The 15,988-nt window shown below is 39.9% G+C and overlaps 2 protein-coding genes and 1 long non-coding RNA gene across 4 annotated transcripts in view; 2 read left to right on the forward strand and 1 right to left on the reverse strand.

The window, feature by feature from the left end:
- slc16a10 (solute carrier family 16 member 10) overlaps positions 1–3,354 on the forward strand; it is a 60,364-nt gene extending 57,010 nt beyond the window's left edge. The window contains exon 6 of the mRNA XM_082147960.1: positions 979–3,354. Coding sequence (XP_082004086.1) covers positions 979–1,193 — 215 coding nt within the window. The 3' untranslated portion in view covers positions 1,194–3,354. The remainder of the gene's footprint in view (positions 1–978) is intronic.
- A 1,641-nt stretch (positions 3,355–4,995) lies between these two features.
- LOC309482545 (NACHT, LRR and PYD domains-containing protein 1 homolog) lies at positions 4,996–10,872 on the forward strand. Of its 2 annotated transcripts, XR_014200292.1 has the most exons (4): positions 4,996–5,107; positions 8,571–8,626; positions 9,014–10,409; positions 10,444–10,872. XR_014200292.1 is itself a non-coding variant. In XM_082148006.1 (3 exons), exons 2-3 carry the CDS (start codon positions 8,589–8,591, stop codon positions 9,891–9,893), a joined length of 918 nt encoding a protein of 305 aa, XP_082004132.1. In that variant the 5' UTR covers positions 4,996–5,107; positions 8,571–8,588; the 3' UTR covers positions 9,894–10,872. The 2 variants fall into 2 exon arrangements, 1 of the variants encoding a protein (XP_082004132.1); XM_082148006.1 differs by having other exon boundaries at positions 9,014–10,872.
- On the reverse strand, positions 5,507–8,564 carry LOC309482573. The gene is made up of 2 exons (XR_014200307.1): positions 8,048–8,564; positions 5,507–5,979 (listed from the first exon to the last, which is right to left on the reverse strand). It is a non-coding gene; the product is annotated as an uncharacterized lncRNA (long non-coding RNA).
- Positions 10,873–15,988: the final 5,116 nt, after the last annotated feature.

The following is a 15,988-nucleotide window of genomic DNA, read 5'->3' on the forward strand; positions in this document are numbered from 1 at the left end:
CTGCCCAGTGGAGGAAGTCTGATCAGCTGCTGGTGTGCTTTGGGCCTCCTAGGAAAGGCCTTCCTGCATCCAAGCAGACTGTTAGCAAATGGATAGTCGAGGCTATTTCACTTGCATATAAGGTTGTGGGCCAGCCTTCACCTTTGGCAACTAGAGCCCATTGTACTTGGGGTATGGCGGGCTCCAAGGCCCTAAATTGTGGGGTGTCCCTTCAAGAAGTTTGTGATGCAGTGGGCTGGTCTTTGCCGCTCACGTTTGTCAGATTTTATGACCTAGACTTGGATACCCCTGGGTCTAGAGTTCTCATGTCGTGACAGTTTTAACACGACAGGTTCTTGGCCGTTCGGGCATTCTCGTTCCCAAAGCTCCATTGACGCAGCACGAGTTCCCTCGAAATGTAACGACTGTAACCCTGGTTCCATGAGTAGGGACAAGACGCTGCGTCACTGTGCCATACTACCTACATCCCTGTGATTGACTTGCTTTGGCTTTTTTGAAGCTAGCGCCGGTCAGACCGGATGTGCTTTTATCCTTTCCTGGTCATAACATCACATGCCTGTGACACTCATTCTCGCCATTGGACTAGTTGACACATGTGCTTCAGACACGTTTCCAAAGCGGCATCGACGCAGCGTCTCGTTCCCTACTCAGGGAACTAGGGTTACAGTCATAACTTGATATGTTTTCATTGCATTTACACCCTTTTGACCAGCAGGTGTCGTCTTGAAACAGTGAATCATTGTTCGAAGCAATTGGTTCAAATTTCTCCCATCACTACTGGTTCATGGCTTCACAGAGATCATCGCCAAATTTAGAAACAGTTATGAAGTAACAAAGCCTCGTTTATTGAAATCACATGACGAGGCGCCCGTCACGAGTGGCGTAAATTAAAATGTGTAATTTTTTCACGTCTCAGTCGTGTGTTCAGATGGCAGTGCGTTGAGCTGATCTGAGGTCTGTGTGTGACTCTGTACCCAGGGTTCCTGAGAGACCGGCTGGGCACCTATGACGTGGCGTTTTACCTGGCGGGCATCCCTCCACTCATCGGCGGGGCCGTGCTGTGTGTGATCCCGTGGGTGGAGGCGCGGAGGAAGAGGAAGGAGGCCGACGCCACTGCCGAAACCACGGAGAACATGCTGGAGCACAAGAGCATCACGGACGTCAAGAACCAAGACTCTGAATCTGTCATCTGAGGAACATTCACAGCACAGAGACTTACCAGTTTGTGTGTATGTATGTGTGTGTGTGTGTGTGTGTGTGTTCAGGAGAACATGCTGGAGCACAAGAGCCACACGGACGTCAAGAACCAAGACCCTGAATCTGTCATCTGAGGAACATTCACAGCACAGAGACTGAGCGATGTGTGTGTATGTGTTCAGATGTGTGTGTGAGTGTTTTTTCAGGTGTGTGTGTGTTATGTAATTTTATATCCCCGCAGGAACGGCCGTCAAACAGGCCTTCTACATGAATGTGATTTTTGAGCTATGCATCTTTCAGAAAAATATTTTTGTACTGAACTTTTAGGGTTTAAAAGGGAAATAGTGTAACATGAACAATCATGAAGAAGGGACGCCCTGAAACCTTCATCCTCAGAGGAGATTCATGGGATATTATATTAACCAATTAGAAAGTATTCGTATGTGTCCTTTATTCTTATAATCTAGCTTGTTTTATGTCAGACTATAATAAGTAACTTGTATGATTGTTGTAATTGGGAAAGTTAGCCATATGTCTTAATTTCTTCCTGTACCGGAAAGATTTGAAAGATGTTTATGCAGATGAGCGCTTTATTAGAGACGTCATGCGTTATATGCAATTATATAAGAAATATTTCCACTGAGGAAACATTAATGCTGTTTTAATGTGTATAGCAGTCTGATGAATCCCAGTGTTGTTCTCGTGTTTATGACGTCTGTGTTTGACACGGCTGCTTACATGAGCTTTACCAACCAGGGCAGATATAGATATATATATATTAGATATACAGATATATAGATCAGCATATTAGTATAATAATGAACTGGGATTGTTTGCTATGCAGTGAAGTTGAAATGCTATTTTCTTTCTCAATGTTAAAAAGCAATGGTGTTGATTGGCTAGATGGAGCCAAGCTGCCATTGTGATCTCAGATTGTCCCTTTATTTCGACTGCATGCGTCACGTTCACATTTACTGCCAATGAGGCCTTGACTGAAAAACAGCACATCCGCAGAGGCGTTTTGTTTCGTTCATCAGTGAGTATAAGAGTCTCATGCATGACGCGTATGGCAGCGTGTCTCCTCAGGACAGTCGTCACATGATCAGATGATTCATAGGAGTGTTAATCTGGTCCAGTAATCTACCTCGATTGACATTCGTCCTCAAATGTTTCTCTGAGGATCATAAACTCACCAAGTGCTCGTGCCACTTCTCACACATCCCATGTTTCTTCTGTTGTGTTTTTACGAGTACTATTACTTGTTTCACATATGTATTGCAACAACCTTCGTTAGTGCCTTGACAATATGATTATTGGACAGAGATGAAGTATTGATTTGACAATGAACAGGTTCTATTCGTTTCAGTGGAAAAAAAACTGAACATTTCAGAGGAAAAGCTTGATCGGAGAGATAAGCTCAGCGGAGAGTCTGTCTCTTAACTCTTGATTGGTTTATTCAATTCTCTTTGGTTTGAAACCATTTCCATGTTTTTGGGAAGATTTTTTAAAAAACTTTTTTGTACATGATCATTTTTGTATTTGTTTTTATTTATGCTGTTGATGTAAATCACTGTTGCACCCCAAACCAGCGCCGCAGTGATTTACTCAGGGTAATAATACATGTAAAATAACTTGTAAAGTTTCTCCAGGCTTCAGCTAAACACCAATATTACTGACTTCAGTCCTTGAGGAATTTATTGAAATCTTATTGTCCGTTTATCTGTGATTGTAACATTTAAAAATTACATTTACTGAATAACAAGTAAAGCAAAATATACCATTGGTTGCACTTAGTACTTGCACTTACAGTGTACTTACCAAAGTTAGTATGTAGTTATTGTAATGATTATAGTTAGTACATATGTAGTACATGCGGAACAGGACTGTAAAATAAAGTGCAACCAAAAATAGTTTTATAACAAGTAGTAGTTCATATGTTCATAACACTATGTTCATAGTCTCATGAAACTGTTTTCCTCCATGTATAATCTCAGTGCTGATGGTTGAATACATGTTATGATTCTGCAGCTTCATTTTAGTGACCTTGATCTCATGACTTGCATGATTTTACCTTCTGTTATTTCTTGTTGTATGTACAACACACTTGGTATAAATGAATACAACAATAAAGAAAACATTATTGGTTTTATTAAGGAAGTGGTTTTCAGATAATCGGTTTGTGAATGGTGTAGCACCTTTGCTTGTATCTCTGCGCTCAAGTAGCAGTGCTTCGCCTGTGCTTCGCCTGTGCTTCCCCCTATAGTCCCATGTCAATATCTGCCTAGGAAATCGCCTAGTGTTAATCTGCATCGCTATTTGTCCTCGATGTGAATACGCAGGCCACAAGAAGTAATTTATTTTTATCACTTTTACTCACGACATGCTAGCTGGCAACAAAGGATTGCATTCATTATGCTAAGCTAAGCTAGTGGTGGCGCTGCCAAACTAAAACAATGCATGCACTGAGACAAAAATGCATTTGCCCACCTATCTAAATGTAGGAAAGATGGTGAATAAGCCCTATTTCAAAAAACGGTGGAGTGTTCCTTTAAGTAAGTTCAGTGATGGTTCATTTCTGTTGTAAGAAAGTTATTAATTTAGATAATTTATATATATAGCCGCTCTGGAGTAAACCGTGATGTCATCGTCCAGCTCAGTTCAACTCTCATATAATGGAGTCAGTGTAGGAGATATTAAAGATATTAATAATATTGCTGAATATTACTCAGATCCTAAAACACAACAGGGATCCGCTTCTCACTGGAACTGGTGTCCGTGTTTCCTGAACTCTGATGACCCAGAGATTACAGAGAGTTACGAGATATCTCAGTCTGGCTTTATCCTTGACTTTTCTGATTTGATTTCAGAGTAAAGTTTTATATATTTTTAGACTCTTACAAGGCATTTGACCCAGTGGAGCTTTTATTTTGCATTGTCTTTGAACATTTGTTTTCAGTGAGATATATATATAAATATTTATTATTTATTTATATAATGCAGATTTTTTTTAAAATTCAGAATAGACTTAATTATTAACAAAATAAGAGAAGTTATACCTTTCAGATTATCCATTGTTTTTATCCTGTTAATACTTTCTTATAGAAATTCAATAAATCTATGAATACAAATTGTTCTTCTTGTAAACAGCGCTCAGAGACACTAGTACATTTATTTTGGCTTTGCCATTATGATTATTATGTAAATATTTCTCCCAATACATATAATCTGATTTTGAAGCACTTTATGTTTTGTTTGCTGAAGTTACTTTGGGACTTCTTTCTAACTCGTGTATCCAGAAGCCTTTAAAACTGTTGAAATAAACCCCTGTCTTTTACTTCTTTGTCTTGTTTTTCTTGTTTGTTTCTTCTGTGTTGTGACTGCTTCTTTCTTTGTTCATTTAATGCTCTCAATTTAATTAAACAAATCTTGGAGGGATTGACTCTTGTGAAGCGACAGCTGCTGGTCAATGAAGATCTCGGCCCAAACATCTGTCATGTTTAAATACTGTTTATAGAGCAAAGAGTGACGGATCGTGTGCAGTTCATCACCTAACATATTACAATATTCATTAATCAATAAAACTGAAACCCTTCACAAACAGAAGATATCACATTTACTAGATTTTAATAATCTATTTCTCATGAATAAAACAAACACAGATAAATGTGATGTTGATTAAGATGTGGAGTGGAGGTGTAGAGTTTGAGGAAGTCATGATGTCACACACTCAGTGTACAGTAGGAGGCGCTACATATTCTTCACGATAGAAGTAAACGCCAGAAAACTAAACGATGATGCCCCGAGGCCTCTGCGCATGCGCTTTCTGAGCAGAAACCGAAAGTTAAAAAAGATCCAGGAAACGCAAACTCACCTTCAGAAGTCTCGAAACTGTCATTTATATCACACTACGGTAAGTTCATCTCATCTATCTGCTTCTGATATCATGCCATATTATTGTACAATGTTTTCGCATTCGCGTCGCTCTCATATTAAACTCGATCCTCCAATATGAACTGTATGGAGTTGTGACGCATGTAGAAGTGACCCAGACAGCAGAACACACGCGGGCCAGTTCAGCTCAGATCATCCCAGCCGGAGACGAAGATGAAAGAAGATGCAAAACTCAATCCAACACGTATATACTGACTTTTGAATAAAATGCAGACATAAACTTTAAACATCTTATTATATTTATCCCATAATTGTTGCAAATTATATAAAAACCAAGGCCAGAAAATATGAAGAACATAAATTTATTTATAAAATTACAGATGCATCAAGAAACAACTTAAAACACTTTTTTAAAAAAATAAAACTGAACATAAGTTATTTAGGGAATTGCACAAGTAAAGAAATAAACTTGCATCTAAAAAAAATTATTTGAATTTTTAAAAAAAGTGCACACTGCACAGGTATAAAGAAACACCTTAAAATACAGACTTTTAAATACATTTGAACATAAGAAATATAGCATTGCACAAGTTAAGAAATATCCTAAAACACCAGTTTTTAAATAAACTTGAATTAAAAAAAATATTGTAAAAATGCACAAGAATCAAAGAAACATGTTAGAATGGCTACTTTTTAAACAAAGTTGAATATATATTTTTAATAAAATTATACAAGTATGAAGAAATATCTTAAAACACCTATTTGTAAATAAAGTTTAATTTAAAAAATGATCATGAATATAAAAAAAATATAAAAAGTGCACAAGTATGAAGACATCTTAAAGTCCTTCTTTAACTAATTACAAGTAAAAGTAAATTCTGCATTAACCCTCTGAGGTCTGAGCTGTTTTCTGGCCCTGGAGGTGTTCTGACATGCTCTGACATTTGTGTTTTTTTCTGTTACTAGTGACATTTTCATGGCTAAAGTCTAATTACACTGTATTCAGCACAAACTCTGCTACAATAATATATCAGCAGCATGTATGTAAAAGTTTGTAGTTTTGAGATAATGACATTTATGCGTGGTTTGTGAAAATACAAAAAAAATGTGTCACTGAAATAAGGCCATGAAACCCATACTGATTATTTCTTCACAATACTTTTGAAAATTGTATGACATAGCCTAGAATATTTGCTCCAAAACTATGTGAAAATCACCCTGACTGCTCATTCAGATAAGACAATATATTGATTTAAAATTTCTAAGACGTGTTTTGTGTGACAAAGCCTTATGCGAAGAGGCGTGATCATCTCATGAATATGTAAGCCTTCAACACCTGAGAAAGACAAAGACACTCCCCTAACTGCCCTATTAGGAGCGATCAGGCCCTGTCATTCAGAGCAACCTTGCACAAAGAATGAGGAGATTTAAAAAAGAATGGCTTTTAGATTGTTTGGATTTATTTACAACACAACACAATCCAAAAATACAAATGACAAAAGAGCACATTGAAAACAATGATCCAAAGACAGAGACCTTTGTGCCATTCCTAAAAACATTGTACATACCTTTCATTTCCAAGGTGTTTGATTTTCACTTTACCGTGTTCATGTACAGAGACTCATGTGAATGTTGAAGTCAGCAGGACTCAGTTGCATCTGGTCCCTGAAAGAAAAAAAAAAAGAAAAAACTGTGAACATACTGATATCAAGAGAAACTATAGGACTGCACGATTTTGGGAATAGATTTTAGATTTTTCTGGTTAAAATTTCTTTTTAAAATTCACAGAATACACACACACACACACGTTTCCAACAATATATAATGAACACCAGGTTTGTTGTGCCTTGTAGGCATAGGCTACGCAGTGCTGCATAAAATAATAATAACAATAAATTAAATCTTCCAAAAGATTTCAAGAACAACTACGCTAGAGAAAAATATATTGATTATCATATGTTACTTCAAATGTTTCCATTCGTTATGATGATATGAAATGAGATAATAGTAAAAACATAAAGCCTAATGTTTGGTGCATTTTTCCTTTCAAACGCAATCGCGCTCCAAAATATGATACATTAAAACCCACAGCGCGCTCCAAAATATGATACATTCAAACGCCATCGCACTCCAAAATATTAAACATTATGGTTATACATATCTATGTTTGAGCAGATATCCACAAACAGTATTTAACAGGAAACACGGGTCTAAATAGTATAATATTCACCATATATCTAGCAACAGTTCAACTGCAATGTGAAGTTTATGCAACAGTCCCATAAACTAATAAGTAAGAATTTCTTACCTTACATCTTTCTTGTCTTCAAATCGCGTTCTTCTTCTTCTGGGGTAAATCCAATGTAAGCTCAGACGTGTCTTCCAAACTCGACGAAAAGCAGAGACTTGTGAAGTGTTTTGGTGTTTTGTGTTTGAGGTAACGAGGGCGTTCGCGTCCCATGTGGACGATTTGCATGTGAATCTCTTTTGCGCGAGTGGGCGTGTCGAATTAAAAAATAATTAGCAAGCGTTTGAGATACTGGACATCCTGTTGGTTTTATACAAATTACTTAAACAGAGAATATTTGTTTTCAGTTTGAATCCGATCATTTAAAAGTACACACTTAAATGTGTATAAAGGTATATGGCTCATAAATGTGTGAGAAGTATTCGCTGAGTTTTGTTTCAGTTTATAGACGTGCTCAAGAAAAAAAAGTTCACCGCGACGGAGAGGCAGAACGCACACCCTGTTTATTTTCTTTATTTTACAAAAGCACAATGTTTTGATTTGATTGTAAGTGGACACATACAAAAGTAGAAATATCACAGATTATTTTTTTATATTTCTTTTTTCTGTATAAGCATAAATGACGGAGTAATTTAAGTTTATGTTGCTGCTATGTGAAAAAAATCCAGCAAAACGCGTCGGCGCGTTTCTCGACCTCAGAGGGTTAAGCACGTTGTTAGATTTTGCTCTTTCCTTCTTTCCTCCATCCCTGTCAGGAGCGAGTTGTAGCCATCTTGTTTTATACTTCTCCAGCTCTTTATCAGTGGACATCTTGGTATGGGCATTTGTCCTCACTGCATCTGTAAATAGAAAACAATAGTCAAAAATAGATAGTTATACTTTTCTAAACTAGCACAAATCTGTTGATTATGAGGAGTGTCATCACTAGTCTTAGAGTTTGAGTTTGCAAAGACTTCAAAATCTGAGCAACACTTTCCCATGCCTTTTTTTGAATGTTAGAATTCATATAAAACTCATATTTTTCAGCCATGACTTACATATAATGGCCTCTTCTGTGCTGAGCTTGGCAGCTTCAATGATCTTGTTGTGGTCTGTCAAAAAAAAAAGATGCGTAAACGATGTCTAAACCCTCCGTCCTCCTCAACTAAGCCAAGAGCCAAAGGTTTCTGTTTTCACAAAACTTACAGGAATAATTATATTATGTATGATTTGTTCTCTGTGTTTCCATATGCAGATCTGAACTCGGTTTCTCATGATGGAGAACAATGAAGCAGTGACCTCTGACCCCAGGTGAGTGTAAACATAAACATTTCTATGAGAGTCAAAAACACACTGAATTCACACAGAGAGATGAGATTTGCAATAGGGCTGCAAATTATTATTTTGATAATGCTTTAATTTGTCGATTATTTTTTCGATTAGTCAGATGAAGAGGCAAATAAATACAGTTCATATGAATTTTTAAATTTTTTTTTTTTATTAAATGTAATTTTCATCCATTATGTAAGGAATAATTGACTCCGGTCCGTTGAATTATTAGAAAGTAAAAAAAATACTACTAAATAACTACTAACGCAGTTAAAGTCACCGGCGACTGTTATTTATTAGTTTATTCAACAATGAACTGCATAAGAACCAGCTGACTCTTTGCTTCTGGCTTCTTCTGGTTCTCCACAGGTTCTCTCAGCCCAAACCCTCTGGACTCGACAGTCGCCCGCTGCTGAACTGCCAGTCTTGTGTCCATATAGCTGACTCTGATCAGTGGCTTCAGATTGAGCCGTCGGCCTGTACAGATGAAGGAGGGTCAAAGTACAGGGTCAGCACTGACCCAGGCCGTTACGAGTGTGTCAGGACCAGAATGCGATGGGTCTGTGACTGTGTCGTCACCCTTCAGTACCGGGCCGTAGGCGGAGCCTTCCTCAACGCAGAGCTGGGGAAGCTGCAGTGCAACCGGATCGGTCCAGTGATTGACGTGACGGTGATCTCAGGGAAACTGGAGGAAGTTCATCTGCCCCATTACGCCTGTTTAGGAGAGTCTGACCCCTCTCTCAAAGATGCTGTGAAAGTCCTCACCGTAGAAGATGAGGGAATAACCACAGAACCTGTGCAGGTGACCCGATTCCATGCTAAGATTGTCCAACCATCCTCCTCTATCGCAACAGTAATCGTAAGTCGGATCAAGCGACTGTACGAACACTGCGATCTTCTTCTCTACATGCGCTCTAAAGATCCTCTCATTCTATTTATCTACTTCTTTCCATATGATGATTATGAAAAAGAAAAAGTTGAGAAGACTGAAAAGACAAATGACCCAATCAAGCATCCCAAACCTGATAGGCCATTCCGGATGAAGACGCCACACTTTCTTACCATTCCTGGTGCCTTGATCCATCCCAATGAAGGGATCTCATTCAGAAGAGAAACTCCCCCAAACTTCTTCAAGGTCAACACTCGTCTGAAGAATGATCTGCAAGTGACTCTTCTCAGAGAAGAGGATCAGAAGACCGTCTGGACTGCAACCATTAGGAAAGATGAACTTGATCTGATTCGTCCATAAGAGAGACGAGCCGCGTCTGAATAGTGAAGAAGATAAAGCAAGATATTTCGATAAGCATTGGCCAGATCTCATTCAGGGGGTTAAAAATGTCCAGATCATTGCAGATAAACTGTGTCAGCAGAAACTAATTCATGAGGAACAACATTTAGAAATCACACAGAGTTACACCAGCATGAGAAAGATCTGTGACATTATACGCAAACACAGAGATGCTGTGAAAGCTGAATTCATCTCGGTTCTTCAGGAAGAGAAGCTTTACCACTTCTGGTCCTGCCCTGACAGTCTTGTCTGTTTTGTCTCTGTTCAATGTCTCCTTGTTTGTCTTGTGTCTGATCACATGGCTTTGTCTTTGTTTGTGTTGGTCATGTGCTCCTTTAGCCCCGCCTCCTTGTTTCCTGTTGCCACGCCCCCTTGTTTAGTCCCTGTCTAGTCCTCTCCTCCCTTTATATTGTGCTCTTTCCTTCATGTCTTTGCTGGTTCGTTGCGTTCATTGTGTGTGTGTGTGTGTGTGTGTGTGTGTGTGTGTGTGTGTGTGTGTGTGTGTTGTCAGTCACTGCTAGATTTAGTTTAACTTTTTTGACAATTTCCTTTTGATAATTCTATAGTTTTCTTGTTTCTGTGTTTTTACTCTAGTCAAGTTTCAGCCTTTTGCTCCAGTTCTCCAAACCTTATCTAGTGTTTTATTATTATTTTCTCTAGTTCCCTGCAAGGTTTTTTTTTTTTTTTTTTTTTTTTTGCAGTTCCAGTAATTCTTTTCTAGGATTTTCTTTATTTTGTTTTAACCTTTCATTCTTTTTCAATATTTAGTCATTAGTCTCATTAGTTTGTAAATGTAACATTTTTCTTGGTGAAAAATTAGCCATAAACTATGAAATGTAGAATTTACTAAAAAGGATAGTTGTGGCATATATAATCCAGCTGCAATGAGGAACAATAATATTGTCTTTATTTAATAAAAGCCATTTTTTTGTAAACTTCATTTTGTTGTCTCAGAATTTAATGTTGGGATTTTTTGATATTTCACTGCATGGAAATATTCTGAATGGTAGACATTCTGCAACAACGTGCTTTACCCCTAATGTTGGGTAAGTTGAGCCACTGTGTCACTAGCTCTATTTCTGTGTCCTTATGATCCGTTCCTTTATTTGTCCTGATAGAAGACAGCTGAAATATATGATTTGTTGTATAAAATGCTGATGCACAGATATTTCTCAGTGAAGAATATGTACTCCGAGCTTCATGTCCTTCAATGAACGCCTTTATTGTCATTGCATTTAAATAAAACGAGATTATAGAGCCACTCTAGTAAGGTGCATCATTATAACTCATATACAGTATATAAAACTGTATATGTCTCATTTCACAACATATTCATTGCAAACATACACACACACACACACACACACACACACACACACACACACACACACACACACACACACACACACACAGACACACACACACACAGAGTACACTCACTCATTCTCTCATCTTTCCTGCAAACACTCCCTAACCATAACACAAAACATAAAAAACACAAATTACCCACTCTCATACTAAGTGGCTAATAAATATTCTAGTATGATAAAGTGCTGCTGAGTAACTATGCAAACTGCATCATTAAAGTAAAAAAAAAGTTTAGCTTAATTTAGGGCTGTTATTGCTTTTGGAAAGAAGCTATTCCTAAATCTACTAGTCCTTGTCTTTTGACATCTGTAACGTCTCCCTGAGGGCAAGAGTTCAGACAGCGGGTGACCAGGGTGAGAATAGTCAAGTGCAATTTTGGTGGCTTTTGAAAGCAGTCTTGAATTGGCAATTTCCTCTAGTGAGGGAAGAGGACAGCCGACGATCTTCTGTGCTGTGTTGATCACTCTCTGTATTCTTTCCTTGTCTACTGCAGAGCATCCAGCGTCCCACACAGTCACACAGTACACCAGGACGCTCTCTATGCAGGAACGGTAGAAAAGCAATATGACGTTTCACAACACTACGGAGACCGGGGCGTGTCCTGAGAGTCACCTGTACCTAGAACAGATTAACATGGCGGAGCTCTATCTTCCCCCAAATAATTATAAATCCAGTGTTTGGAAACACTTTGGGTTTTATAAGCGAGATGGAAATCTTGACAAAACCCATGCAATTTGTAAAATATGTTGCGCCACTATAAAATATACAGGCAGTATGACTAATTTAGGGTGTATTCACACAAGGAAAGTCCGATAGTTCACTTGCTTTGGTCTGGACCAAATAAAATGTTTTTCTTTTTGGTTTGGTACGGTTCGCTTTCACACTGCTCTTTTTGCAAGTGAACCAAAATTTGTAAACAAAACCACACGTGTGCTAAGGTCGTCCATTCATTGGACAAGGATTCTCAAGTAGGGAAATCAGGAAGTGAAAAAAAAAGGCTCAGCATGGAGATATTTCGTACTGCAATATTTGTTCTTTTACTGATTTTGTGTTATGCTCTACAAACGCAATATGAAGAAACTAATGAGTATCATATGATACAATGTCATCATTCTATACGATGTTGTAATTCGGATTGAGAAGACGACAATGTGCTGCAAGACGGTTCTGTCAAGCATTTATGCGCGATTAGACTAAAGAGAACGCTCTGTATGTGAATGTCCTGATGCACACACTCATTCATTCATTCCATTCCAATGATGCACACATGACGCGCAGAAAGACGCGCAACAGTATAGTGTGGCCAGACAGCACGCCGGAATGGAAATCTCTTTTGCACTTGAACGAACAATAACACAAACCATTATGCCAAAATGTCCGTTGTGTTAAGTATCCTCATAAGAGCAGTCAAATAATTAAATGAACGTAAAGGCGCAGTGCTTTCTTGCAATTGGGTCGGTTCATGTTCACATCGTAAACAAACCGTACCAGAGTTCGTTTGGAACCGTACCGAGACCACCTCTTCAGCTGGGTCTCGGTTCGATTGTTTGGTCCGCACCCGAGTTCGATTGCTGTATTCACACCTGCCCAAAAGGTCCGCACCAAGGGTGGAAACGAACTAGAGTTCGATTCAATCGAACCAAACAAGGCAGGTGTGAATACACCCTTAACAACACACTTGAAGCGCTGACACATGTGATTGCAGCAGAGACTGCCCCACCCCCCTCCCCTCCTCCCCTCCTCCCCTCCTCCCCTCCTCCCCTCCTCCCCTCCTTGCCCTCGGAATCAGCTGTAGCTTGCACTAGCACACACTGGCTAACAGCTCTGCTCGTTCCGAAGCAATAAACGACGCGATCGACTTTTTTTCATTTGTAAAGACATTCAGCCTTACAGCGTTACAGAGAACGAGGGATTCCAATACCTCCTCCACGTCTTGGAGCCGAGGTACCACATACCAAATAGGAAGCTATTCACTGAGAAACAAATCCCTGTTTTGTATGACAAAGTTAGACGAGAGATAGCCGTCATTAAACAATGCCCAAAGAGTTGCAATTACAGTTGATGGCTGGACGTCTCGTGCCACAGACTCATATGTTCATATGTAACTCACAGCACACTATATTGATGATGAGTGGGTTTTGCAAAACCACGTTCTACAGACTAGAGTGTTCAATGAGGCTCACACAGGGAATAATCTAGCAGTTTTACTGCAGAACGTTTGCCGTGAGTGGAACATCAAAGACAAGAACACAGCGTTGGTCAAGGATAATGCAAAAAACATGATGCTGGCCGGAGTTGGTGCAGAGATGGACCCCCATGTGCGATGCATCGCGCGCACACTTAATCTGGCCTCGCCAAAATCCCTCAAACTGTACAGGGCGTCAGAGCTTTTGGCGAAAGTGAGGAAGGTGGTTACGTTTTTTTACAGAAGCCCAAAAGCAACTGAAGTTCTACATGAAATGCAAGCCCAGTTACACCTGCCAAACCACAAGCTCATCCATGATGTTTCCACAAGATGGAACAGTTCACTGGACATGTTGGAGCGTTCTTGGGAGCAGCCCTGCTGTGTTGAACACCCTGCTGTCAAAGAAGATGAAGAGGGGTGAATGCATGGCCAGCCTGACAGAGGAAGACATGACAATAATCCAAGAGGTCATCAAATTGATGTCTCCTCTGAAAGAGGCAACCACACTCCTCAGTGAGGAAAAAACCCCACAATCTCAATGATCTCCCCAATCCAGGCCAAATTAAAGAGACATTTCCAGACAGATGATAGTGATCTACCAGTAATTTCCCAGATGAAGGAACGATTCAGGCAGGACTTTGACGGCCGCTACACATATCTCCAAGACCTTCTCCACTGGGCCTCAGCCCTTGATCCACGCTTCAAAGACCTGGCTTTCCTGGATGACAATGACACCAAGGACATGATATTCATGAAGCTAACAGCAGAGGTGGTGAAGATGGATGAAAAGGTAAGAATATACTCTCTCTCTCACTCACTCACTCACTCACTCACTCACTCACTCACTCACTCACTCACTCTCTCTCTCTCTCTCTCTCTTACTTATTTGTGTCTTAAATTATGTCTAGTTTAAGGAAATTTAACAGCTAGTCTCTGGTTTATAATAATTATTGCCACAATGAATGAGGACCAGGCAGCTAACATAATTTGATGTCATCATAATCACATGAACTTGATGCGAGCAGAGAGTGGTAGCCAGTGCAGAGAGATGAACAGAGGAGTGACGTGGGCCCTCTTGGACCAGGGCCTGGACGAGAAGTTGTGTTGCATGCTCAGTTAGGAAAGGCCTGATCTTCCTGATGTTGTGCAGTGCAAACCTGCATGGTCGGGCTGTCTTTGAAATGTGATCTGTGAAGATCAGCTGGTCATCCAAAATCACTCCAAGACTTCTGACACACCTTGATGGGGTGATTGATGATGAATATAGTTGGATAGTGAAGTCGTGCTGCAGAGACGGATTGGCGGGGAGCACGAGAAGCTCAGTCTTTGCCAGGTTGAGCTGCAGGTGATGATCCTTCATCCATGTCGAGATGTCCACCAGACAGCTTGAGATCCATGCAGCTACTGTGGGATCATCTGGTTGAAATGAGAGGAAGAGCTGTGTGTCATCAGCATAGCAGTGGTAGGAGAAACCATGTGCCTGTATGATGTGTCCCAGTGATGTGGTGTAGATAGAGAAGAGCAAGGGTCCAAGAACTGAACCCTGAGGAACCCCTGTGGTCAGTTGATGTGCTTTGGATACCTCGCCTCTCCATGCGACCCTGAAGGATCTACCTGTGAGATAGGACTCGAACCAGTGGAGGGAAGTTCCTGTGATGCCCAGTGATGAGAGTGTGGTCATAAGGATCTGATGATTCACAGTGTCGAAGGCAGCAGACAGATCCAAGAGAATGAGAACTAACGGAAGCAGCTTTTGCAGTCCGTAGGGCTTCTGTGACCGACAGTAGTGCAGTCTCAGTTGAATACCCTTTCTTGAAGCCGGATTGGTTGACATCAAGGTGGTTGTTCAGAGACAAGAACGATGTTACTTGGATGAAAACAGCTCTTTCAAGTGTCTTCGCAATGAATGGTAGGAGAGAGATAGGTCTGTAATTCTCTGCAAAAGATGTGTTTAGTGTTGGTTTTGTAAGCAGTGGAGTTACCCGAGCCTGCTTGAATGCAGTAGGGAAAGTGCCAGTATGGAGGGATGAGTTGATGATGTGTGTGAGTGCTGGAAGAAGTGTGGGAGAGATGGCTTGTAGAAGGTGTGAGGGGATGGGGTCTAGAGAGCTAAGGAGGACATTTTAAAGTACAGAGCGAGGGATTCTTTAGGTCTGAGTGGTGACGTGCTGCAGTGGTGGAAAAAACAAGAGGATCTTCCACTGCTTTCAGCATTGGCAAAGAGCGACCTCTACATCCCCGCTACAGGTGTACCCTCTGAAAGAGTGTTTAGCACAGCTGGAGACATAGTTACTGCACAGCGCAGTTTGCTTCATCCTGATCATGTAGATCAACTGATGTTCCTGAAGAAAAACCTTAAAGTAGGACATTTGAGTTCATCTGGTTTACAGCAGCCTGTGACTGCCAATAATAGTTTTATATATATATATATATATATATTTACATAAAAGACCTGTTTGTGAAAGTTTATTTATTTTTATAATTTTTTATTGTTGAAACATCA

This window comes from Leuciscus leuciscus (genome assembly GCF_965113295.1).
Source record: "Leuciscus leuciscus genome assembly, chromosome: 19".
NCBI classification, from domain to species: Eukaryota; Metazoa; Chordata; class Actinopteri; order Cypriniformes; family Leuciscidae; genus Leuciscus; species Leuciscus leuciscus.

Excerpts from the sequence above, each read along its gene's own strand:
- LOC309482545 (XM_082148006.1), top strand. The coding sequence starts at position 8,589 with ATGATGGAGAACAATGAAGCAGTGACCTCTGACCCCAG. Across the intron at positions 8,627-9,013 it reads GCAGTGACCTCTGACCCCAG|GTTCTCTCAGCCCAAACCCT; the intron begins GTGAGTGTAAAC and ends GGTTCTCCACAG.